General features: G+C 44.7%; 1 protein-coding gene across 1 annotated transcript in view; it reads right to left on the bottom strand.

Annotated features, from left to right (window-relative positions):
* The window catches only part of MAP3K1 (mitogen-activated protein kinase kinase kinase 1), a 563,015-nt gene that overhangs the window by 130,305 nt on the left and 408,072 nt on the right, over positions 1-24,638 (bottom strand). The window contains exons 13-15 of the mRNA XM_078675109.1: positions 14,307-14,496; positions 12,084-13,362; positions 5,518-5,670 (exon numbers count right to left, since the gene is read on the bottom strand). Coding sequence (XP_078531235.1) covers positions 5,518-5,670; positions 12,084-13,362; positions 14,307-14,496 — 1,622 coding nt within the window. The remainder of the gene's footprint in view (positions 1-5,517; positions 5,671-12,083; positions 13,363-14,306; positions 14,497-24,638) is intronic.

The raw sequence follows: 24,638 nt of genomic DNA, 5'->3' as shown, positions 1-24,638 counted from the left end.
TTTGGCCAGGTAAGGGAGCAGGGAGATTGGCCTATCATTAGACAAGATAGTATTTTTTGCAGGGGTACCACCACCACTGCCTCCTTAAATGGGTTTGTTACCGTACCTGAGGTTAGGGAAATGTTGAGGGTGCCTAATATAGGCAGAGGGAAGGCGGTGATTACCTCTCTAAGGATGTGAGGAGGGCAGCAATCACGAGGAGAGTCTGACTTAACCCTGGCTGTCAGGGCGAGCAGAGATGGAATATCCAAAGGAGGAAAATGATCGAGGAAGAGTTTATTAGGAAGGCAAGTGGTGTCCTGAGGGATCGGTAGAGTGACTGGGATACTAGCCTTGATGGATCTTTTCCTGAAAATACTTGTTGAGAGTATTACAGAATTCTTGTGTGGCTTTGATTTTGGGCTGAGTTCTTGTAGGATTAGTGAACTTGTCAACGATGGAGAAGATATCCTTCGATTTATTGCTGGACATTTCAATGCGAATGGAGAAATACTCCACTTTGGCTGAAAGAATGGCCTTCATATAGATAGAGCGAGCGGCCAAGTATTGGGTCTTCCCAAGGGGGGTTATAGTTCCTTCTCCATTCGCGTTCCCTCTGGCGAACAGTGAGTTTCGTAGCCCTAAGGTTCGACGAGAACCATTTATGAGCCTCAGATTGGCGCAAAGTTTTTGATGTTTTCAACGGGGCATGTATGTTGCTAGCATTTTCAAGCCAGAGCAAAATGTCGGCAACAGATTGATTGAGGTTAGCATTGTAAGCAGGAACTGAATTCTCCAAACTACCTAGAAAGGCAGAAGTATCCAGAGAACCCCATTTCCGGATCAGGCCCTCCCTAGTATCAATGCTCATAGGTGGCTTAGAGATGGAGATGTAAAATTGGATCAAGAAATGGTCAGTCCATATGCAGGGGTAAATGGTGGGGGATGCGATACTAAGGTTAGAACTCCAGATCTGATCCAATGTATGCCCTTTGATGTGGGTAGCGGATTTGATATGAGGGCTGAAATTGAGGCCAGCAAGGAGATTCGCCAGCTCACTTGCTACCGGATACCCAGACATATTATCCATCCAGTAATTAAAATCACCGATCAACAGTATCCTAGTGTAATCAGTGGCCAATGTTGCCAACTGGTCACACAGAGAAAACGGAAATGTGGGCATACTATGGGGAGGTCTGTAAATCAGAATACATATCAGGGGACCTGACCCAGAGTCCAGCCTAATCACCATATTGTCTGTAGCCGGGAGGTCAAGGGACGTTAATTTAGAAAATACTAGGCGTTTATTGATGATAGCAGCGACTCCGCCACCCATTTTGCCTGAGGCGCGATCCACCTGTAGAATGTAGTAGTTCTCAGGTAGCGCTGCTAAGATATCTGGCGAAAAATCGATATTAAGCCACGTTTCTGTAAGGAAGAGAATGTCAGGTTTCTGGTCAGTCAAAAGGAGAAAAATATCCAGGTGATGTTTCACTAACGATCTTGTGTTGAGGTAATGGATGTGTAGAATTTGAGTTTCAGCTGTAGTCTGGCTAAGCGGTAAATGCTCATAATGCGAAGGAGGCAGTGGATGATAAATACCTTAATGCATAAGATGTCTACTGATGGAGGGACAGGGGGTGTCGGCGGTACTACGGATGTTCAACTTGTATTCAGAAGGGTACCTCAAAGGAGATGTTAGGGAGGTGGCCCCTTGCCCCGGCCTGTCGCAGACGGGCTTGCCTTTGGCGCTCACGCTGCGCGCGTCCGCTGCGCGGCTGGGGGGGGATGCACATTTATGTTGTGCTGAGGGTCGGGTACGAGGGAAGCTGCACCGCCAACCCTATGCTGGCCCCAAGATGGCGGACCCCCTGTCAGTCCAGAGACAGCACCTAATCGGCTGCTCGTGAAGGACAGGCACTAACAGTGCGTCAAGATCAGGTAAATGCCAGAGTGCAAGTAACGATTGTTAAAAAACACAAACAGTTTTAAAAAGTAACATACATTGCTCCCGGCATCCGCCTCAGGATATTGAGTGGCAAGCTGTCAGAAATGCACGCGATGCATAGAGCACGGCTTATATTCTGTACAAGAATCGAGTCAGCTGTGCAAATAGCAGTTAAGAGAACTGATAAAAAAAAAATGGGCATTCGTTGCTCCCGGCTTCCGCCTCAGGAGTTTAGTAACAAGCTTTCGGAGATGTATACCCGGACAACGTCGGGAAGGTCTGCTAGTATTTACATATATCACAATTTACACTTATATTTTCAACAATATACAAGACCAACATTTGATCACAACATCCACTATACTTTTACAAGACTTTGTACAATCAGGACTACATAAAAAAACAAATGTGTAACAAATAATCAAATATTTGCTCAATTCTAATGTCATTAAGCGTTTTATAGCCATCAAGTTTTTTCCATATATTACAAAGCATCAATTATATTCCTTTTTATTGATCCTTTATCACATCCAGCTACATTAATAGCTAACTGCCGAGGCGTTTCAAGCCTCACGGGTTCTCTATGGGCTCTCATCAGGGCATCTTATTTTCCACACATTGGACTCATCTACAAGATAAATAAACAAACTATAACTTTTTGCACCGCAACCTTACCAATAATTCTTTTACCCTTTAAAGGTTTTTACACACATACCTGCCAATGTAGTGAATTCTTCTATCCTTATCTTTTACTCATGCAAGGCAAGATTACAGAATCTAATCTTCATAGGTATCTGTGAACAATAAAGTTCAATTTTAAATAAACTGGTCGTTTTTCCTTAAAATGGTGTGGCTCTGCAATGCGTGAGAAACAAACATACCTGAGGTCCTGATACTCTATGTCTGTTCTTATTTACACGTTTAGTGGCAGTCTGTTTGAAAAAAAATTAACACCCCATAAGCTAATGGCCTGTTTTTAGCGGGCATTCGACGTAGGAGAGAAAGTGTTTACACATACCTCTAGGCAATCACTACTCCGCTGTGCCTAATGCCTTCTTAATTGCCCGCAATGCTGCACTCTTTTCTTTTTCTCTCCTACAACGGAAGAACCGGAACGCTTGTCTTAATATTGCCGCTTAGCTACTGCTACCAACGCGTGTCTATACATAATGCACGCCGCTCACCTCGTTTGGGGGAACTCCTGTATCGCGTATCTCCTCTTTCTGCCGCGTCCGTTCACTACCGAAAATCTGCTGGAGCCGCGTAAACGCAGAGCCATATTAGTTAACGCTGGTGTTGCTGTGTAATGCAGTTTTATTCTTCAAACCGGCATATTTAATTTCTCAAATCATAACACTTTATTGCGCTCAGCTTATTATGCATTAAAAACTGGTTAATACTTTAAAATGGTTGAGTCAGGCATAACGGGGGAGAAGATCGTGATTTCCCTGCCCTACCATAGCCTAATCGAAACTCACGCCACTGCAGCACTTCGAACTTATACCATCTAGCATATTAGTTTTTCACGAAGAGCAAAACACCATCAGCCAATTAAATCGGTACCAGTTATTATGATCATTGTCCTCATAGTCCCAAGCATGAGTACTTAATGTAAAAGATTTATAGGTGGACACCTTACGTAATAAATTAAAACACAACACAGTGTGCTTGCTAGCACTGGACAGGTTATTTGCATGGCATTATTTGATGATACGAGGCACTTATGTTAGATCCTCGACATTTCTGCTCAACCATTGGAGCAGTTAACACTTTTTTTTATCCTGGACCTGTGTTGTGTTATCCTCTGATTAATCTATTGATTTGTCTTGCCCATATACAATTTTGCACAAGGGCATACTATCGCATACATGACGTTCTTTGTTTTACAATTAGTGAACATAGTGTGCTTCCATTTGACTCCTCTGTGCACAAATCCCTACTCCATTCTCCCTTCTTCCCTCACCTTCCCTATCCCCTTTTTACTCATACCTGCCCAGGCAAACTTCCCAGACACTCGCTCCATCGCCTAGTCCTGATGAGATCCCACTATCTCTCAGGGATCGAAACGTCGTCGACACACGTCTCTAACTCTATACTTCAATTTGTATTACACTACTGAGTATGAGATGCTAACTGATTGTGACTTTTTTTCATTTATATTTCCACAAACACAAGTCACCCTTTTAAGTCACTTGCTTGGGGTCAGGAAATCGGCTTATTTCCTTGTACCTCGTCACGGTTTGCTCACTCACATTTTGTATAAATTGTGCCGTATATTATTGCTTAAATACATTTCTCTATTCTGTTTATACAAGCTTACACCCCATACTTGTATGGTACCCTTGTTTTTCCCAATAGACATTTACCCTTGGTCCCGTCTTACCTTTGGGGTCTCCTTGTTCCTTCATTTATTTTGTATGTAGGAGCCATTTTCTTCTCCTGGTGATACTAGAGGATGCATACTAGGATGAAGGACATGCTGCCGAACCTCCGGACTAAGTTGTAGACCTATCTCAATAGGCAATTTGCGAGAAAGGAATGGGACCTGACCAGAGTGTACATTCAAGTATACAAGCAAAACCAGATTCAAATTCATACAATTCAATTACCTGCACTGACATACCTTACACCCCACACGCTAAATGTGATGTTACAGACTACTGATTTGGGATGCCCCCAGTGTACAGTCACAGAAATTGACATTTTGCACATGGTGGTGGTATGCCCATCTATTGGGAGGTTCTGGATGCAAGGCAGAGATGCTAGAGCACGCACTGTGCAGGTCCAAGCTATACAAGGCAGAGATCAGTCATTTGGGGTTGCACAGGGCCCCCCCTGAAAAACAACCAGGAATAAATTCCTGAACTTAGCCCTGGGAGTAGCCAGCCAGGATATCGCACGACACTAAAGATCCTCGACAGGCCCACTACATATGAGGTGGAAGCCAAATGTCTGCTGGGCGCAGGTGGAAGAAGCGACTCTCAGGGAGGAAGAACGCAGCGGGCTCCGCAGGGAGCCCCTTCCTGAACGGTGGACGGATGTGGTGAGACAGTAGTGTGGCAGTAGGCTGACGCTTCTGAAGGAGGATCTCTCACACAGAGGATCGCGGGGCACACTTCATGGCCCACAGTACAGCCCAAAACCGGGGACAGTAGTTGCTAAATTGTTGAGTTAAGAGCTAGTGTTTGTTGGCCCATCAGGGCGTAGGGTATGCACAGGAAATACTGATAGAGAAAGGGTTGGGACTGCTGTATGGTTTACCTATCTGGATTGACACGATACCTACTGATTATCGACTCATGAGTGTAACATGAGAATATGTATAACTGATAAATTGAGAAATGCACTGCTGAACATGTAAAAATTAATAAAGACAGTTTAAAATAAAATACCCACTTTACTACGTAAAACACAAATGTAACAAATTATAGCGCACTGGTTCCCTACCAGTTGTAGGAGCTACTAACTGAACTTCAAACATAATGATCCTCAATCTATAAAAGTAACTTAATAAATGAATAAAGGAGAGAATGTTATGCTTTATGTTCATTTAGTTGCATAATCTTTAATAATCTGCAATGGACACTTACTTGCTTCACAGCCATCAGTGTGCCAGTTCCAACATCCTGAGCTTGATAACAGGAAGAAAATGCTCCCAAACCTATCTGTTGACCTTTCAACCATTCATTATCCTCTCGGTAGTGCTCCTTTGCTTTGGTATGGCCGGGCAGAGTCTCCGGTGTCTGCAATTTAAGGACAGCTTTGACATTAAAACTTAAATAACATGAGGAGAATGTGAACCGTAATGATGCTTAAAAGCGTACATTGTCTTTTATATAACCTCTAGCAATTTCAATATCAGTAAATGAGGAAAATTGATTGAAACTGCTGCAACATGCAATAAAAAATATAAACCTTGCAAAAAGCTCTAGAATGTAGGAGCAAAATCAGATGCCTGCTCAAACATAAAAGCTTGTATGTTACACAGTGCTCTTCCCTAAATAGTCTATCTTTGGAGTAACCATGAAATTTACTGATCTTTAGTGACAGAAACCTCTGAAAGTTTTTTAAAATGTTTAATAAAATAATTTGTACTTGAGGAGCTCACACCAGTTGTACTGAATGTGACCACACAATCATTTTCTTTTTTTAGGCCAACAAGGGATGTCACAGAATCTGGTTGATTCCCCAGTGCAGTTTTATTCTTTGGTTCAGGTACTCTGAATACCTCTATCTAACGCGTTTGCAGATGACATTTTGTTATTCTCTCATCGGTGTGGAAAAATATACATCAAATTTGCTACAACTGACATCCTTTCCAAAATGGCAATTACTCATTGCAACACAAAATCCTTAAGGTGGTTAATACCATGCACTGCCTTCAAGGTTCTATTCAAATGAATGGAGAATCATGACTCGCCTTCATTGCATTCATACTTTATTTTCTGCCACTCAAAAGCTTGCTGATGGTACAACTAGTTTCCTCTGTCACAGGTGGTGTTCTGTGTGAGAACGTATTAACTCATCACATTTTATTAGTCAGGGCTACCATGGATACAGTATGTGCGGTAATAATTTTCTTTTGCATTTTCTGCCACTATGGCGAGTTTCAGAGTTCTGAAAGTGGGAAGTAATGGCACGGATTGGTAAATACTAATGCAAGACTCTGCGCTAGTCCCGGGGACCGACTGTGGGCAGCGATGCTATCATCCACAATGACCCATTAATATTTGGAAATGAAAAGTAAAATCCATCCAAAGTTAAACGACCTGCATTCAACTGCATCCAAGGCCATCTATACTAGGCACCAGGTCTGGATTAAAGGTCTTTGCCTAGCAAGTGTGGAGCAAGCCTGTATTCTGTACATCATTTAAGTAGTAGAACTGTTTAGCAAGTATGGAGCGTATTCTGTACTCAGCCGGTATTCTGTACTCATTAAAGTAGTAGATTTGCCTAGCAAGTGTGGAGCAAGCAGGTATTCTGTACTCATTAAAGTAGTAGATTTGCCTAGCAAGTGTGGAGCAAGCCTGTATTCCGTAGATTTGTCTAGCAAGAGTGGAGCAAGCCGGTATTCTGTACTCATTAAAGTAGTAGATTTGCCTAGCAAGTGTGGAGCAAGCCTGTATTCCGTAGATTTGTCTAGCAAGAGTGGAGCAAGCCGGTATTCTGTACTCATTAAAGTAGATTTGCCTAGCAAGTGTGGAGCAAGCCTGTATTCCGTAGATTTGTCTAGCAAGTGTGGAGCAAGACGGTATTCTGTACTCATTAAAGTAGTAGATTTGCCTAGCAAGTGTGGAGCAAGCCTGTATTCCGTAGATTTGTCTAGCAAGAGTGGAGCAAGCCGGTATTCTGTACTCAAAGTAGTAGATTTGTCTAGCAAGTGTGGAGCAAGCAGGTATTCTGTACTCATTAAAGTAGTAGATTTGCCTAGCAAGTGTGGAGCAAGCCTGTATTCCGTAGATTTGTCTAGCAAGAGTGGAGCAAGCCAGTATTCTGTACTCATTAAAGTAGTAGATTTGCCTAGCAAGTGTGGAGCAAGCCTGTATTCCGTAGATTTGTCTAGCAAGAGTGGAGCAAGCCGGTATTCTGTACTCAAAGTAGTAGATTTGTCTAGCAAGAGTGGAGCAAGCCGGTATTCCGTAGATTTGTCTAGCAAGAGTGGAGCAAGCCGGTATTCTGTACTCATTAAAGTAGTAGATTTGCCTAGCAAGTGTGGAGCAAGCCTGTATTCCGTAGATTTGTCTAGCAAGAGTGGAGCAAGCCGGGATTCTGTACTCCTTAAAGTAGTAGATTTGCCTAGCAAGTGTGGAGCAAGCCTGTATTCCGTAGATTTGTTTAGCAAGAGTGGAGCAAGCCGGTATTCTGTACTCAAAGTAGTAGATTTGTCTAGCAAGTGTGGAGCAAGCCGGTATTCCGTAGATTTGTCTAGCAAGAGTGGAGCAAGAGTGGAGCAAGCCGGTATTCTGTACTCATTAAAGTATTAGATTTGCCTAGCAAGTGTGGAGCAAGCCGGTATTCTAGCCTATCAATATTGCTACAGCAGTAGGGCTCCAGAGAGAAAGAAAATAACTAGTAATAATGCATTACCCTATAGCTAGGTCCACTTAGTGTGCCTGGACTTCGAAGAAGTGATGAATGGTCAAGGAAAAAAAGGTCAGACCTGATTTCTTTGATTGTTCCATTAATCTAAAGAGACTAAGAGTAAAGCCATAGGTGCTCTAGGTGCACTGTTCACCTGTGCTGCTTTCTCCAAACAGGATTCCCTGTAGCGCATCCATGTGGATGGAATTCTCTTCCACTACATATCTGCCTTGTACCGGACTTTCAGACAATTCAACAGTCTACGAATACTTTGGATTTAGAAAAGTATTTTTTGGGGAGGGCATTAACTAAGAACTGTTCTGATGTTCCCCTTCTAATTAATGTATTTCTATTTATGGACATACTGTTGTCTGTTACTTAGTTTTTTGTTAATATGGCCCGTGACCCTAAGATGCATTAACTACGTGTTGAAATAAAACAAATGCATAGTGGGGGGAAACATTCCCTGAGACAACAGCTTTCCCAGACAAAAGAATTTGAAAGGACTTTACAAAAAGCATGGCACAGCGATTCATCAAAAAGTAAATTTGCAGGAAGTGATTTAGATTACTTCAAGCAATGATGTTCTTTAAAGACACAATCACAGATCCTCGAAATTAATACTGCTTGAATGTCAAACTTTGAAAGCATCAAAGACATGCTGTGCAACAACCGTTTCCAAGAATTCCTAGACATAAAGCATCTGGGCCAAGAAAATGTAAAGTGGTAAAACCAGCATGGCAAGTATCATTGCTCTGACACTGTCTTTAAGAAGCCTGGGGAAAGCAAACTGATGAGGCACTATGAGTCAATAAAAGGCAAAACATAATTAGCTTCTTTTGTATGTGGCAAAAATGAATTTAGCTTTTAGTGTTGCAATCCCCAAAGATTCCGGATTAAAGAATAACACGCAAAACCCACACACTGAGTTTAACAAAAGGTTTAATTTAATATTTAATTAGAAATTAAGGGAGAATCCTACTTCATCAAACATATGGAGTGGACAATCAAACAACGGTGGAAGCTTTATATTGAGGTATAAAATGGTTACTTATCGGTAGCAGTTCTGCAGTTCGAAGAATTTTCAGGATTCACATGCTTTGCATTATTCTGCCATCTAGTGGTTGGGTCCGGAATTGTCAAATGTAGCCTCATCTTTCTTTTCTTTTAAGTCGAGCCTGGGCAGCGCTGCTCTGCGAGGCATGCTGTATTCGGGTAAGAACTTGAAGCTCCACCCACATTTTTCATTGGCTTGCGTCATTGTCCTTTGGAAACTGTGGCTTTTTTTTTGGTCAATAGGTTTAGTAGTCCCTCGTTAGTATCGCCTAGTCTCATTTTGTAACCTCCCGTGAGCAGACCCCATGTTACATGTGTTGTTACTCTGTAGGCTTTAATTAAAGCCTCCGAGCACTATTTGCTTAAATGGTTTTCTCCCGAGACACGCTTCCCCCCCCCATTTAAATTCTTTTCACAGCACGCTCATACAGTGGCAGCTGTGCCTTTGGTTTATTTGCAAAAAGAACAATTGATGGACAGAATGCTGAACAATGTCATACATTCACCCCAGTACAGAGATCTGGCCCTAAATCCATCGTTTTTTTGCTCCCTATGCCATTCCAGTTTAGACCCAGCCATATTTAAATCAGTCTTGACCCTGTTCCCCAAGGGAACAGTCCAGCCTGAACTGCCAAGCCAGGTCCTCCCTGGAATAGAAACAAACATCCTAGGAGCGTTTTTGGGCTTCCACCCCTCATCAGCCGGGCTAGCTTGACTCCAGTGGCATGGAGAGCATATATGCGTCGTTGAACATGTGTCTTTAAAAATAAACTGTAAACTGCTCCATGCCACACTTTCACTTTAATGGCTGCCACACCCCTTTCCTTAGACGAGCTGCGCCTAAGGAATAGGGCGCGGCAGACATTAAAGTGAAACCGTGGCATAGGGTGCTTTTACAAAAAAGTGGTTGTCAAGTTGAAAAAGAAATGCTTCTTTTTGTAAAAGCACCCCATACCATGCTTTCACTTTTATGGCAGCCGCGCCCCTTTCTCTAGACATGGCTCATCTAAGGAAAAGGGCACGGCCGACATTAAAGTGAAAGCGGCTCATGGGCGCTTTACAAACAAGCATTTGTAAAATGCGAGACCTATTGAATTGCAAATGCTTGTTTAGTGGGTGTTGACCAATTGGGCTCATGCACCTCCTAGTGTGACCTTAAGAGTGCCCCCTGGAAACCCTGCAATGTATCGCCATCTCCAGATTCTTTTTTCCACTGGAGAATGGAGGTGTTAGTTTCCTTTATTCTGCGCAATTTTTCTCTCTCCCAGTGCTTTCTTTACAACTCTACTGGTGGAGATGGGTGAGTCGCATGAAACTCCAGAAAGGTCTTCAAGCTGAAAGACTACTCCTACCAGTAAGTACCCATTTTGTTTTGCAGTGTGAATCTTTTCTGGATTCACATGCTCCGCATCAATTATATAGAATTATTTTATTCTGTGAGTAGGCTGGGTTCTTTAGTGTGTCGGTCCCACTCTTGCCTTGGATGTGTAGACAGAAATGCTTAGTGAAAGTGATGACCTGGTGGCTGCTGCACTATCACCCACACCCTACTTCTCAGCAACAAAAAAGGCAACCCTACTCAAAAGGAACCAGGGCTTTTAAACAATATCAGAAAGAACAGTTGTTTTTATTGGAAATATAGATGTATACTTGATGCAAAAATGAGTACAAGTGCACAATTAGACGGTTGAAGGATGTAGATCGTGAAAGCAACACAAAGTAGTCTAACACTGGTTGTGACAAAAAGAATAATAATCTGTATTTTACAACACAAATGCAAACAATGCAGTGTCCCGCGAGAAACGGAACCAGAAAACAAACCAGGAAGGACAATATAATTATATTAAACAATACAAAAAAGAACTACATGTTTACAAACTGTAATAAATAACCAATGGATTTTTTTTAAATATCTATTGCAAGCGAGCCCTGTTTGTTCCTACACAACATTATAATTTGCCCACGCCTGGCCTTTGTTGTTTTTCTGAAAATGTGGCAGCATTTCAGGACATTTTTATTTTAATGCAACTGTTTTTCCATCGGTGTTCTCACTGAAGTAAAACAACCTGTGTAAGCTGATAAGTATGTTAGCATTCATTATGGTTTTGATTTTTGTTAGCTTTAATTCTCACTTTAAAATGCATCTACATTCAGCGTGGACAAATAGCTTTCATGCTGGGTCCTCGTGTAATCTTTATGTGGTTCAAACAAAATGATCAAAATATTGTCTTACTCCACTTAGTCCTCCATTTGATTAAGACTACACACTATTCAGAGTTCAGTTGTTAGGTTAAGAGGGGGAATCAGTTACTCTGTCAGAAGTCTCCTCCTTTACGATGTCGGGGTTTCGATCTCAATGGACATGTTTTATTTGATGGGAAAACGGAGCCAATAACAATTCTTACTGTTCGAGTGACTTAAAATGTACCCTCACCTGTTTATCGACACTGATATGCTATCTTTACTTGGCTGTTACATATTCTATTACAAGGTGACAAACAAGTGTCTACTAAGAAAGGGGTACCACAGTGAAGATGTTAAAAAGAGATCCTTGCAAAAACTGCTGCCCACTGATGGTAATTGGAAATATATATATAAAAAAGTCGAAGGGCACTTTATACATTTTAGTGACTTATTTTCACTCTCTACTAAACACCCCACAAGATTTGAACCTTGAAATTAAACTGAGATGCACTATATCTTATTAACAACTAGTTTGGCAACTGCATTAAAAAGACAAATATGGGAAAATGTCTATAAACTCAGCACTTATGCATGATCTCACAAAGATCTGCTATATCTGTCAATCATGTATGGCATCAGCTACACAAGAGAACATAATGGTTTACTTTCTACCCATGTACACTTCAAATGTTGGCACCATTCAGAAATTCAGGCTTTTTGTGATTTACAAAAAAAACAATAAAGGTGCATAAAGGGGGCACACAGAACACTTTCTAATAAAGAATTACAAATATTCCCATATCTGCTTTAGAAAAGAGTACATCCATATACTTACATCCTTCTGAATAATGATGATATCTTCTCCATTTTCGACCTGTAGCTGAGGAATAACTGGAAGAGCATCTTGAGACGCAGACATTGCCATTGCGATATTCAATGCTTCTTCCTCTTCAGCTTCCATCTTTTCCTTGCACTTTTGATTATGGTCGACATCATCTTTGTAGGTATCATCGCTTTCAGCCTGTTCTGGAGAAAGAACTGCAACTTCCGACTTGAAGGTGACCGTGCTGCCACTTTCTGGCAGGGATGCTTCCAGCAGGTCCTCAATACTCGAATGGAGCTCGGAGTTCACATTTAGCGGACACTTTTCATCTACTGGTGTGAACACAGAGTCATTACTGGGTATAACAGCATGTCCACTACTACTACTACCACCACCACCACCGTCACAGTGTGAAAGATTCAAGTCAAGAGTCAAATTGCTTTTAGAAACCTCTTCATGCTTGCCAGTGTCGCCAGGTAAAGGCCGGGATGGCTTTGGCCGGTGTATATGACTGGAAGGCATGGCTCGTGCCTGCGTGAAAATGGGGGAAAGCTTTTCAGGCTCTTTACTCCCTGAAGAATTGTTCTGAATTTGTAAGGAAAGCCGTCTCTGGGTTTGAGGGGATGCTGAAATTATTTTACAGGGAGCAAATGCCTGAGGTCTAGATTTAGTAACATCTGTTACAGTACCAGCCGGTACAGATGGAGTGGAAGGAGAAGGTAATGTTGGGAATGGTGATGGGGGTTGAGCAGACGATGGAGAGTTCAAACACTGACTAAGAGGTCTGCGCTTAGTCTGAATTGCTGGCTTTGGTTGTTCGGTGGGACCTGAAGAAAGGGGAGAACCAGAAGAAATGCCAGCCAGCGTATTAATGTCCTCTGGGCTGGTATTTAGTTTCACATTGTTCAGTGCAGCTCCAATTCTCCCCGTCAACAGAACCGTATCAAGAGGGGAATTATTTGCTGAAATTTCAGGAGAGTTCGCTGGAGCAGATGGCTGTACAAAGCCATCATGCCTCCCTTCAAACGTTGGTACATTTTGAATGCCCATTTGAATGGCTTCAGCAATTTCCATTTCTTCTGCAATGGCCATCAAACGCCGTCGCATTCGTGCATAATGGGTTGAGCTAGTCATACTCAACATATCCAACAGTTTTACGTAGACATGCGGCACTCTTGCAACCATTCTTGCGGCGCTCAGAAACACCCTCCGTGATAACTTTCCAACCATGGAGTGAGAATTGTCTATGGAATGGAGGGCAAAATTCAAAAGCGAGAGCAGTTTCTTATACCTGCATAAAAGAAAATTAAGAAAACAGTAAGTATATCACAAAACAAGAATTGCGACTTTTGTATGCCGTAATAGATGTGGTAAATGGGATGCACCAAAAATAGAAAAAACAATAGGAAAATAGCTGCTATACCCTTTCACTGTAGTTTTTGTTACACTTAAGTAAGCTTAATAGAATGGCCCACTGCAGATTATTAGAATTGTTTTAAAACATGGTTCGTGTTGAGAATTCTTCTTAAGTCACTTCGGACTCCAGCTCTCAGAAGTTTCGCCCCCAGAAAACATGTGCTCAATTACCCAGAATCTGAATATACAGAGGCAATTCTAGACATAAAAGTATATACCGTGTAACAAGAGAAATACATATTTTGCATACAGAATGAATTAACAAGAGAATTGTACAGGAAGCAAAAATGCAGGTTTTGATTGGGAAAACAGGTGTGTGGCAGCTCCACAACAAAGGCATTTTTAATAAACCGTTTGTTTTGTTTTCTTCAATTTTCCATCTCTCCCATTTCAGTCTATCTTCTAATCATGCTACTGTTTATATCACTTGATATCTGTTACATTCCAGACTTTAAACCTTAGCTAAATATATGTCTAATATGACAACCAATACCTTTTGTTTCGATCATGACAGCAAGCGAACGTGGGCTAATGTTCTTTACTTTATGAATGCTGGAATAGAAGTCCGTTCCAAGCAACACTGCTGCCCATGTGTTTGTGCAAGCCCGATATAATACTCAAGGGGCCCATACACCTTCATTAAATTCAGTTTATGGTAACTGTGCAGAATATGCCAGTTCAATCCAAGATTTAAAAAACAAAAAAGCTGGAATCACAAGGGAAATCTGAAATTCAATCAGTTTCAAAATCTGAATTTATTTAAAAAGACAAATAAGAATACTAAGGGTTACTTTCAGGATGCCACACTCTTTCAAGTACCTGTCCACCACAGCTTCAGCTTGTAAGACTTCAGCACTGTTTATATGTGGATAAAACTCGTCTGGAAACTCCAACAATAGTCTATCTATGAGACAGAGCCGCCCAAGAAGTGCTTGCCAGTTGTTAGCCTCTGGCTGTGTTCCAAGAATACAATTTAGGACAAACTCCACACCACCTATTCCAATGGACCCTAACACATAAAAGAAATAAATGTTACGTTAGTAGTGAGGAAATGTTCAGGCCTAAATCTTTCATTTACTACTACACTTTATTTCATCCAAAGTACAGCACAAGCAGTGTTGCAAAAAATTACCACCATTTAACATTCACATGCAATACCCACTTAAGGCGGCCATCACAACAACATTTGCATAATTGTAGGAAACCGGGTTTCTGTTGCAGCATCACCCACTTTTTACCTGGTTTTGATGCAACTTTGACTGTAGAGTACTTGGTCCCTGCTAATCAGGTTCCCAGTACCAGTGTTCTTTTCCTAAAACTGTGCCACGATTGCCACAACTTCAGACCCCCTTCAAGTCCCTAGTAAATGGCACTCTAGGGTATGGGGACTGAAGAGGGTCCCCTAAGCACTCCTCACCAAGGCCATGTCATTGCCACTGCAGCTTGCATACTTTGGTGCAGTGAAAAATGACAAAGTCGACATAGCAAACTGCTTGTGTGCCATGTCCAGCAGCACTGGCTAATGTATGGGCCTTATAAGCCCTAAGGCAGGGTGCACTGTTTCTCAGGTGTGGGCATATCTGCATGAGCAGATATACCACTTCAATATTAATATTATAAGTGCCAGGAAAGCCATTGAGAGTACCTGGGCTGGAAACTCGACAACTCGAGTTCCCAGCACCATGATAGCTTCACTGAACCCAGGAGTGTTTGGTACCAAACAACTCCTCTTAATAAACCCACACTGATGCCAGTGTTGGATTTATTAAAACATGTACTCAGAGGGCACCTTAGATGTGCCCCCTGAAAGCCTACCAACACTGGTGTGGTCTCCGATTGGCTCTGGCAGCCTGCCACCACCAGACATGTTTCTGGGCCCCTGGGTCAAGAGCCCCTGCCCTCTGAGGCCAGAAACAAAACCCATCCTGAATAGGTGTCACACCTCCTCCCCCAGGATGGGCCCACTGCTTGAGAGGGAAGCTTCAAAGGCCTGCTGCCTTTGTAATGTGATCACAACCTTTGCTGCTAGCAGCAGATGGCCTGACCAGGTTTAAATCCCCACTTTTGATGGGAGAACCGGTGGCAAAAACAAGCTAAAATAGAAGGTGTGCCCTCCTTTGTCAACCCCACCCCTCAGGTGCTTGAGGCAAAGTTACGCACCCTTTTTAGTGCCCACCATCTTGAAGATGGTGAGACTTATCCAATCATGGATAGGGCTATGCCCCCCCACAGAAGGGTGGCTTAATAGTGGGTGTAGACACACAAGGAAAGGAACCTATTGGTCCCTACCTGTTACTCCCCTGTAACACCCCTAAATCTAGTATTAAGGTGGCTCCCCCAGAAAGTGAAATCTGATTTCGACAACCTAGGATAAAGAGCCTGCAGGAGCGAAGACCGAAGACACCAACTGGCTGGGGTCCTGCCCTACCAGCCTGTTTGCAGCCCTCAAAGATCCTGCTGAAAAAGAGCGACTCGCCCTGCAGACCAGCGACCTCCAGAAACCTGGAGTACTGCCTGCCTTCCAAAAAGACTCACTCTTCAGTGGATGTGTCTAGAAGATAACAGCTGCGAAGATAACAGCTGCAAAGAAAAATAACTCTGCCTTGAGGACCTGTGAAACCGCCTATGGATCTGGATCCACCTCTGCAGCCAACGCCCACAGCCCAATTCCAAGAGGCCCACCAGTCCTGCAAAGGTTCCCTAGTGCTTCTGAGCCCAAGTTATGTTATGTTATGTTAGGCTCATTTATTTAGCGCACAGATGCTCCAGCAAAGGAGCGTCCTGGCGCCCGACAAGGTAGCAACACAACACAACTGGACAGAACAAAGCAGGAAAAATTTTAAGGGAACAAGAAAGTTTTTACTGCTCGACGGAAGGAGAGCAGGTCCCTGAGGGCGCGAATCGCCGGGGGAAGGGAATTCCATAACACTGCGGCACGGACTTGAAAAGAGCGGCCGCCTGCCCTGCTACGCTTAAAGCGGGGGACGACCGCAAGTTCTAGGTCTGAAGATCTTAAATCCCGGACCGGAACATAGCGGGACAGTAGATTGGAAAGGATCGTAGCAGGGGATCCCTTGAGAATTTTGTAGGCTACGCAGAGGGCCTTGAACCGGATCCTTTGTGCAATCGGAAGCCAATGCAGCGTACGCAGGGTGTTGGCCGTAGGGCAAAATCTGGGTAGTCCCACAATAACTCTCGCTGCGGCATTCTGGATGCGCTGAAGGCGGGTAATTTCCGCTTGATTTAATCCCACTAGAAGGGAACTGGCGTAATCAAGTCTTGAGATCACAGTTGCTTGAATCACAAGTTGCCTGGTGGTGGCATCAAAATTTTTTAGCACGGGCCGTAGTCCACGCAGAATGCCAAAGCAGCAGGCTGCCGTGCGCTTGGTATGGCAGACAAAGGCGAGAGTTGGGTCGAGCCATACCCCAAGGTTTTTTAACTCAGAGACCGGGGTTGGCGTAGGGCCCAGATCCAACGGCCACCACCTGTCTCCCCAGAGTTCCGTTTGTTTGCCAAAGATCATGACCTCAGTCTTACTTGCGTTCAGCTGGAGACAGTTGGAGGTCATCCAGCTGGCGACCGCCCGAAGTCCTTTCTGGAATCTGGGGGCATCCACATCCGCATCCCCGCTGATTGTGACCACTAACTGGGTGTCATCGGCGTATGACACCATGGTCATACCCCACTGCCTGACTACCTCAGCCAGCGGTCTCACGTACAGATTGAATAACGTGGGACTCAGCGAGGAGCCCTGGGGGACCCCCAGATCCAGAGGATGGAATTTGGACTGATAAGGCGGGACGGCCACGCAAAAAGAACGGTTGGCAAGAAAGGAACGGAACCACTGGAGAGCAAGGCCAGTAACGCCAGCTTCCTCCAGACGAAGCAGAAGGATAGGGTGGGACACGGTGTCAAAGGCGGCGCTCAGATCTAATAGCACCAGCGCCGCCGTTTGCCCCGCATCTAGCACGGAGCGTAGATGCTCCACCATATACAGTAGGGCAGTCTCCGTGCTATGCCCAGCCCGAAATCCATTCTGCGTTCTGTCTAAGATGTTTGCCTGAAGAAGATGGTCCGAGAGGACAGAGTTGACATGCGCCTCCGCTACTTTGGCAGGCCACGGAAGAAGAGAGATTGGACGGTAGTTCTCGGGCTTGCCAACGTCGAGAGACAGTTTCTTAAGAATAGGCATGACAACTGCCTGTTTCCACTTCAGTGGAACTACGCCAGATGTTAATGACGTGTTGATCAGAGAGCAAACCGTCGAGAGACCGTGGGATGCTAGATCTTTAAACAAAGCTGGCCGTAGCGGATCTGCCGGTGACCCTGACTTCACCTGTTGGGCCAGTTTACTGAGACTTTCTGATGTTAAGCTCGGGAAGGAATATAACACATCCGGAGCTAAGGGCTTGAGAGGTCTACCAGCAGAAGGTACAACCGATGGAAAGGCTCTATAAATGGCATGAACCTTTTCCAAAAAGAAATCCGCCAAGATTTCACAATGTGCGGTAGAGCTCTGATGAGTCGCAGCCACCTTCTTAGCGGTAAGATCTTTCAGGGCCTTAAAAATTGTTTTGGAAGGGTTAGTGCTGGTGCGAAATTGCAAGGCGTAGAAGGCCGCGCGGGTTCTGCAAACTGCACGATGGTAACGTTTCACAGTGGCCATATACAAAACTTTTTTATCGCTGTTATAAGTTTTGCGCCATTCCCGCTCAGCACGCCTACAGGTGCTTTTAAGCACCCGCAGCGAATCATCGTACCACGGGCTTGGATCCCTTGCCCCACATTTACACAAAACTATTGGAATAAGGGAATCAAGAGCCCTAGTAACCCACTCACAGAAGCGATCATAGCCCACCTCCACAGACTCAATTAAACCTAGCGGGTCGGTAGACAAAAGATGGAAGAAGTCATCAAGTTTCAATTTATTCCAACGCCGTCTAGGAATAGAGCGCACCATGGGTTTGAGTTGCGGCTCATACAGGGGGCACTGGATGCATACCAAGTAGTGATCGGTCCAAGCCAGCGGGGATGGAATGGAGATACTGGCTTCCGCTAGATTGGTGAAAAAAGGATCTAAGGTGTGACCACCTACATGAGTAGGCTGCGACACCAACTGAACAAGCTGGAGAGCCTCAAGATCTGCAACAGAGCTATATACCGCTGGACTAGACAAGTTGTCGTAATGGAGGTTTAGGTCGCCGAGAATGGAAAAATTGGAGCAACCTGCTGCCAAGGTGCTAATGGCATCTGGGAGGGCCTTCCTGAAGGCCACTTCACTACCAGGGGGGCGATAAATCAGAAGGCCCGAGAAAGCAAAGTTGGACGTAATAGCGATCTTAAACATCGCGCTTTCACAGCCAGTGATTTTTTGCCCTTGCCAAACGCACGGGTAGCAGGACTTAACCACAAGCGCTATTCCCCCACCTCTAGAGGCTCGGTTAAGAGTGTACACCGAGTACTCGGGCGGGCAGGCCAAGTTAATAACGGCCGTGTCGGCGTCTTGCAGCCAGGTCTCTGTCAGACAGAAAACGTCCGGCGACTCCTTACCTATCAGGTCGGAAATGTCTTGATGATGTTTGACCATCGACCTGACATTCAGGTTCCAAATACTCAAAGATGGACTTGGGCTGTCAACCGCAGCGGCAGAGTCGTTGCTCCCCCTTATTAGAGGGGCGGGGAGATCGAACGTCCCGCAAGCACATGAGAGAGGGCCACACAGCGGGCCAACCCGCGGTGCCTCACAGGTCCCGTATCGTTGGCCAATGGCCAGCAGCGTGTCCCTGGTGTAACACAACATTATGGACCACGGATCGTCACAACGGTAGGGCCAGGATCCTGCCCTGTCCTCCACGTCCTGGCGCGGATGGGCGCAGACGGGCAGGACTCTGGCACGACTCCGGCCACGCGATGGCACGCCCGCTGCGCGATCCCGCTGCGCTAGGGGAGGAGCATTAAGTAGGTGTTCCCTCGCTGGCTCCTGCGCACTAAAGCGCAGGCAGATAGTGGCGCCTACACCAACACTCACCCCACTCCAAGATGGCGACCAGAAAAAGGCAGCCCACCCCAAGCACCGGACCCGCCAAGCGGCGGTGAAATAACGATTATAATGCAGGTGAGGGGGAATTAAAACCAGGGGATAACAAACTAAGAAAAAAGCAAATAAAGTCCACCCTGCCAGACTCCTCCTTGACGCCTATAGCCTCAACTTGAAATACTTCCTCTGACCAGGACCTGCCCCAGTAGCTGTTTTACCAACATCAAAGGCCACTCTTGCACCCGAAGCTGTTGGGCCTTGGGGAGCTTGGCCAATTGTGTCCCTAGGTCCACTAGCATCTCTACTTACCTTGGCACCTGTGGGTTTTCTTTGACCTGCCTCCTGGCCTGAGCCTGCAGCCTTTCAAATTCAAGCTTCCCTATTGGTTTGCACTGGGCGCCCTTTGTGGTGTTGGCACTCTGCAATCAGCCGCCCCACTGCTGATGAGGGTGCGAGTTTGGTGTTGCCCTGTGCCCCCGTAATTAAATTAACTACAGTAGCTTGACCCCTGACACAGCTTTACTCACCTGTGAACAGTGCATCTTCAATCACCCCCAGTCTCCATTGGTTAACATTGTGTGTCCAACCTTGACTGTGACCTCTGCCAATTGTTCTTGTGCTGCTGGTGGTGCACCTATGGTCCGAACTTGAATCTTGCCTGGTGCTGACCTTAAACCCTGAAGACTGCATTTGTACGTCGTGTACTTAACCGTGAAACTGCATTCTTGTTTTCCTCCCAAAGGATAGTATTGCATAACTGAAAAATCCACTTTTTAAAAAATTGGTGCGGATCTCCATTTTGAGTCGTGAGTCATTTATTAATCAATGTGTGTGTAATAAATGTCTTACACTCTTCTGTGTTAGGCCTAAGGCTGCTCACCCACACAAACACAAATAGAGGACATTTGGTTTACATTGAGCCCAAAACACTAATGAGGGAATCTCTGGACTCTGTGCACGATATAACCACTTTGTGTTACCCCATATACAGAGCTAACTTCCTACAATGATTATCAAAACAGCCAGTACCTTACCTGCATGCCAAGATTAGGTAAACTGCACCTTGGAAGAGTGGGCCTAATGAGTGCAGTGGTTTAAGTCTCTAAATAGATAACCAACCTAGTTAAAGAGGGCCTTGGCGGAGCTAAATACAGAGACTGCTGTTTAAGGATAAATACTGTGTGAGATGGTAACTAAGTAGATAAAACAGTCATATTTCCCATCAAATCCTCTTTTACATTATAGAGAATCCAGCAAGAAATGTTCTTCATATGTGTGATTCTCAGTGGTAGTGTGGGGGGTGGAGGAGGGCTCTAGGTAAGTGGAGAGAAGACAGAATATTTTTGTAACTTAGATACAATAAGAGTCCAGCAAAGAGGTGACGTTCACAAATCCAACCCTCTATAAAAGCTGCACTTGCGGAGCTTAGTTTTAGGCAACTGTCTTAAAAACCAGTGGTTGCTGGATGTGCTTTCAAAGATGGTAAGAAGTGAAAATGTTTGAAAGTCACAAATCCTACCCAAGGCAACGTAATGCCAAAAATTGTGGTGGGGAGCAGCGGTCATATTTGTATTTGTTCCAGGACACCACAAAAGCCTTGATAATTAGTTGCTTTCACAACGGTTATAACCCCTAAATGCAGGGCCACAAACAGTAAAGGACAGTGTGCAGCATCCTAGACTTGAGATCTTATTAATAGATAGAGTTCAACCAAAGAGAGGAGAGGATGGGAGAGTTGGTAAGGAATCTGCAGCTAGAGTGTGTAAGAAACAGCACTACCGAAGGTAAGCAACTTGTACTTCTGGCAGAGACTTCTAGCTGCACATTCCTCCCATTCGGATACCAAAGCAGTATTTATGTGGAGGCGGGTCTATGAATGGCCTCAAACCAGAAAGACATGTAGGATTAAGTGGGCATTAAACTCCTCTTTACAAATCGGACTGTCGAGATAATAATGCTTTGTGAACATATGGAGGGATGCCCACGTAGCTCCCTGACCGATGTCTAGGACAGGCACTCCACGCTTTTATGCAGTGATAGCACCTTGGCCCTCGTAGAATGAGTGCGTAGTCCTTCCAGAGGCTACTTTTTAGCCAATGTGTAGTAGATTTTAACACAAAGTACGATCCATTGGGAGATGGTTCTCTTCTGCACTGCAGTGACTTTTTTTCCCAGAGAACTCCACAAAGAGCTGATCATCCAGCCGGTGGTCTTTGGTGAAGTTCATGTAAAAGCTCTGTGCTCTTTTGGGGTCTACACGATTAAGTCTCTCCTTCTCTTTAGAGGGGTGAGGTGGAGCATAGAACGCTGGCAGTGATAGTTTGGCCAAGGTGGAATGGCCTTACAACTTCGGCAGTAAGGGTACCCGTGTCCACAGAACCAGTTTATCTGGAAAGTCTGAAGCTCACTTACACACCGTGCTTTACTAATGGAATGAGAAACACGGTCTTGATAGTATGTAGCTGTACGGGACAGCTGTGAAGTAGCTCGAACAGAGTGCACATCAGATCAGTCAGGACCAAATTAAGGTCTCACTGAGCATGACAAAAGGAGAAGGGGGAAAACAGGTGTAGCACCCCTTTCAAAAATCGAATCACAACTCGAATCATGATTGTGAGAGACGCCTTTGGAAACTCCAATGTGCAGAAGTGCTGACATTGTACATTTCCACCATGAAAATTCCCTTGGTGGTCCAGCATTTCCAGAGGAGCATCTTGAATTTCTCTGGAGGACTGTGTTGAGAGGGTGCAGATCCAGATCGAGAATAGGCCAAAGACAGAAGTCTGTCTTGGGCACCAGAAAGTAGCGGGAATAACAACCCCTACTTCTGGCAGCCTCAATACAGTCCCTTTGGACAAAAGTAATTGCACCTTCTGCTGCAAAATGGAGAAATGGTCCTTCGTTAGTCGTTTGGTGGATGGTGAGAGAGGCAAAGTGACGAGAGGAAGGGTAAGGCGTAGCCTTTCCTGACAATTTGTAGGACCAACCTGCCCGATTTGATCTCCTGCCAACTCGGATAGCATCTGTGATTCTGCATCCCAACAACAGGCTAGGACCCTGTAAGGGTACCCTAAAGAGGTGTGGCAGGAGGTGCTGGGGGGGCAATGTGGGCTGTGGAAGCAGTGGTCAATGGGCTGAGAGGCATGCTGACCTTGCCTGCAGAGGCGGTTGGAAGCTCTGATTGTCCTGCGAAACTGCTGGATTGTCTGAGGGAGTTAGTCAGACTGCCCATAAGGGACGACTTTGCCAAAGTCACAAAAGGAGTGTTGGAACTGGTGCAGTTAGCGAGGCAAGCAGAAAGGACCAAAGAATGAGCGCTGGCCGTACACTCTTTGAAACATTTGATGGCTGAGCCAGCCTTGTCCCTGAACAGGTGAGTGCCTTCAAAGGGCACGTCCATCAGGGTGGAACTGGACATCATCAGAGAATCAAGTCAAGCGCAGTCATTCTCGGAGGAGAATGGTAACACTGGCGCATATTGCTCACCTGATGGAGTCGCTGGTGTCCAAGCCACAACGAATTGTAAACTTGGCCGCATCACAATCATCTTCAATCACTTGAGACAGGATAAGATGAAGGTCTTCCACCACACCAGGGAGGACTTGTTCCACTGTATTCCAAAGGATGTGACCATAACAGCTCAACAAACAGGAGGCATTAATAGAACGCAGACCCAATCCAGTGAATAAAATGAGGCGCTTTCCAAATGTCTCCACTCGCTTTGATTACCTATCAGGTGGAGTCATAACAAAAGTTTTAAAACTAGAACAGCTAGTGGAAGTCTGCATCACAAGACTTTCTGGAAAAGCGCGCCTGAAGCAGGATTGTGGCACCAGGTGATTTGTCTATTAACAGGTGGGTCAGAACAGGCCTTGGGCAAGTTCCCAAAAGGTTGTCGGTCAGAGCCTCATTGAAGGGCAAAAATGGCTCAAGACCTGCTGCAAGACCTCAGGTTAGAATGTTAGTTTCTACTTCCAGGGTGAGGAGGTGGAGATCAAGGATTTCAGTCGCCATTTGCATGACTATGGTGTGGAAAGCTGATTCTTCTGTGGCTGGCCCAGGCGGAGAGTTAAAAGCTGTCTCTGGAGAGATGTCTAGCCCATTGGCCTCCTGCAAGTCCTCATATGAGTTATCCTCCTAATAGGCCTAAACAAACTCATCGCCGAGGTCACAATCGTTATCAGAGTCTGTGCCAAAAAGGGAATGCAAAGAATGTTGTCTTCCTTGTGTTAAGTAGATAGCAGAAATGTGCTCCTCCGTTGGATTTTGGCATGATGTCGGATAGGCTTTCTTATGCTTGGCAACGTAAAGTTTGGCCTCACGTTCCCTGATGGGTTTCAGGTTCATCAATGTCCAGTCTCTGCAGCTCTTGGATTTGTGGCTCGACCCCACACACCACAGGCATAGCTGAGGGGGATCTGTCAGAAACATCTGTTTGCGACAGTCACTATAAGGCTTGAAACTTGCCATTTGAGGGGTGACTTTCCTTGCACACTATTAGAATTTTTCAAAATGGAAGTGGCAGCTTGACAGCAAGCTACAGATCCACATATGAAGGTGCAGAAAGAAATGAACTGACGTCCGTGCATGGGTGTGGAGCCTATATAGGCCCCACACCACATTTCTGTAGACCAACAGAGACTGTGAGGAGCAGCAAGGTGCCACACTACAGCATGCAGAGATACTGCTGAAACGTTCCCGGATACAGTCAGCCGTCTAGGAAATATTCGAAACGTGAGTAAGCGACTAGAAGTCTCCATCAGAAACTTAAATATAGCACCAGAATTTTAAGAACTTACATCCTATTCCTTTTAACCCCATACCAGATTTATTTGGAGCCAATAGATAACAAGTGCTGTGGCTTGTGAAATGAAGCCACTTCTCAGTGAAAGGAAGATGACCATCACTGGTGACAACTTGCAAGCCTTCTCCCAATGTGTTGGTTGATGCCGATCAACATGGGAGGAGAGCCCAACTGACCTTTTAATGCCAGGCTTCTGAAAAAACAAAATGTTCCTATACAAATGCTTTTTTTCCAAATGCTTATCTCAAGCAGTTTGATATTTTGTGAAAAATCAACATGAGTAAATTATAGTCAGTATGATAACACT

The sequence above is a fragment of the Lissotriton helveticus genome, chromosome 2_1 (genome assembly GCF_964261635.1).
Source record: "Lissotriton helveticus chromosome 2_1, aLisHel1.1, whole genome shotgun sequence".
Taxonomy (NCBI): Eukaryota; Metazoa; Chordata; class Amphibia; order Caudata; family Salamandridae; genus Lissotriton; species Lissotriton helveticus.
The sequence above is the reverse complement of the archived record's forward strand: the minus strand, read 5'-3'. Positions and strand labels throughout refer to the sequence as shown.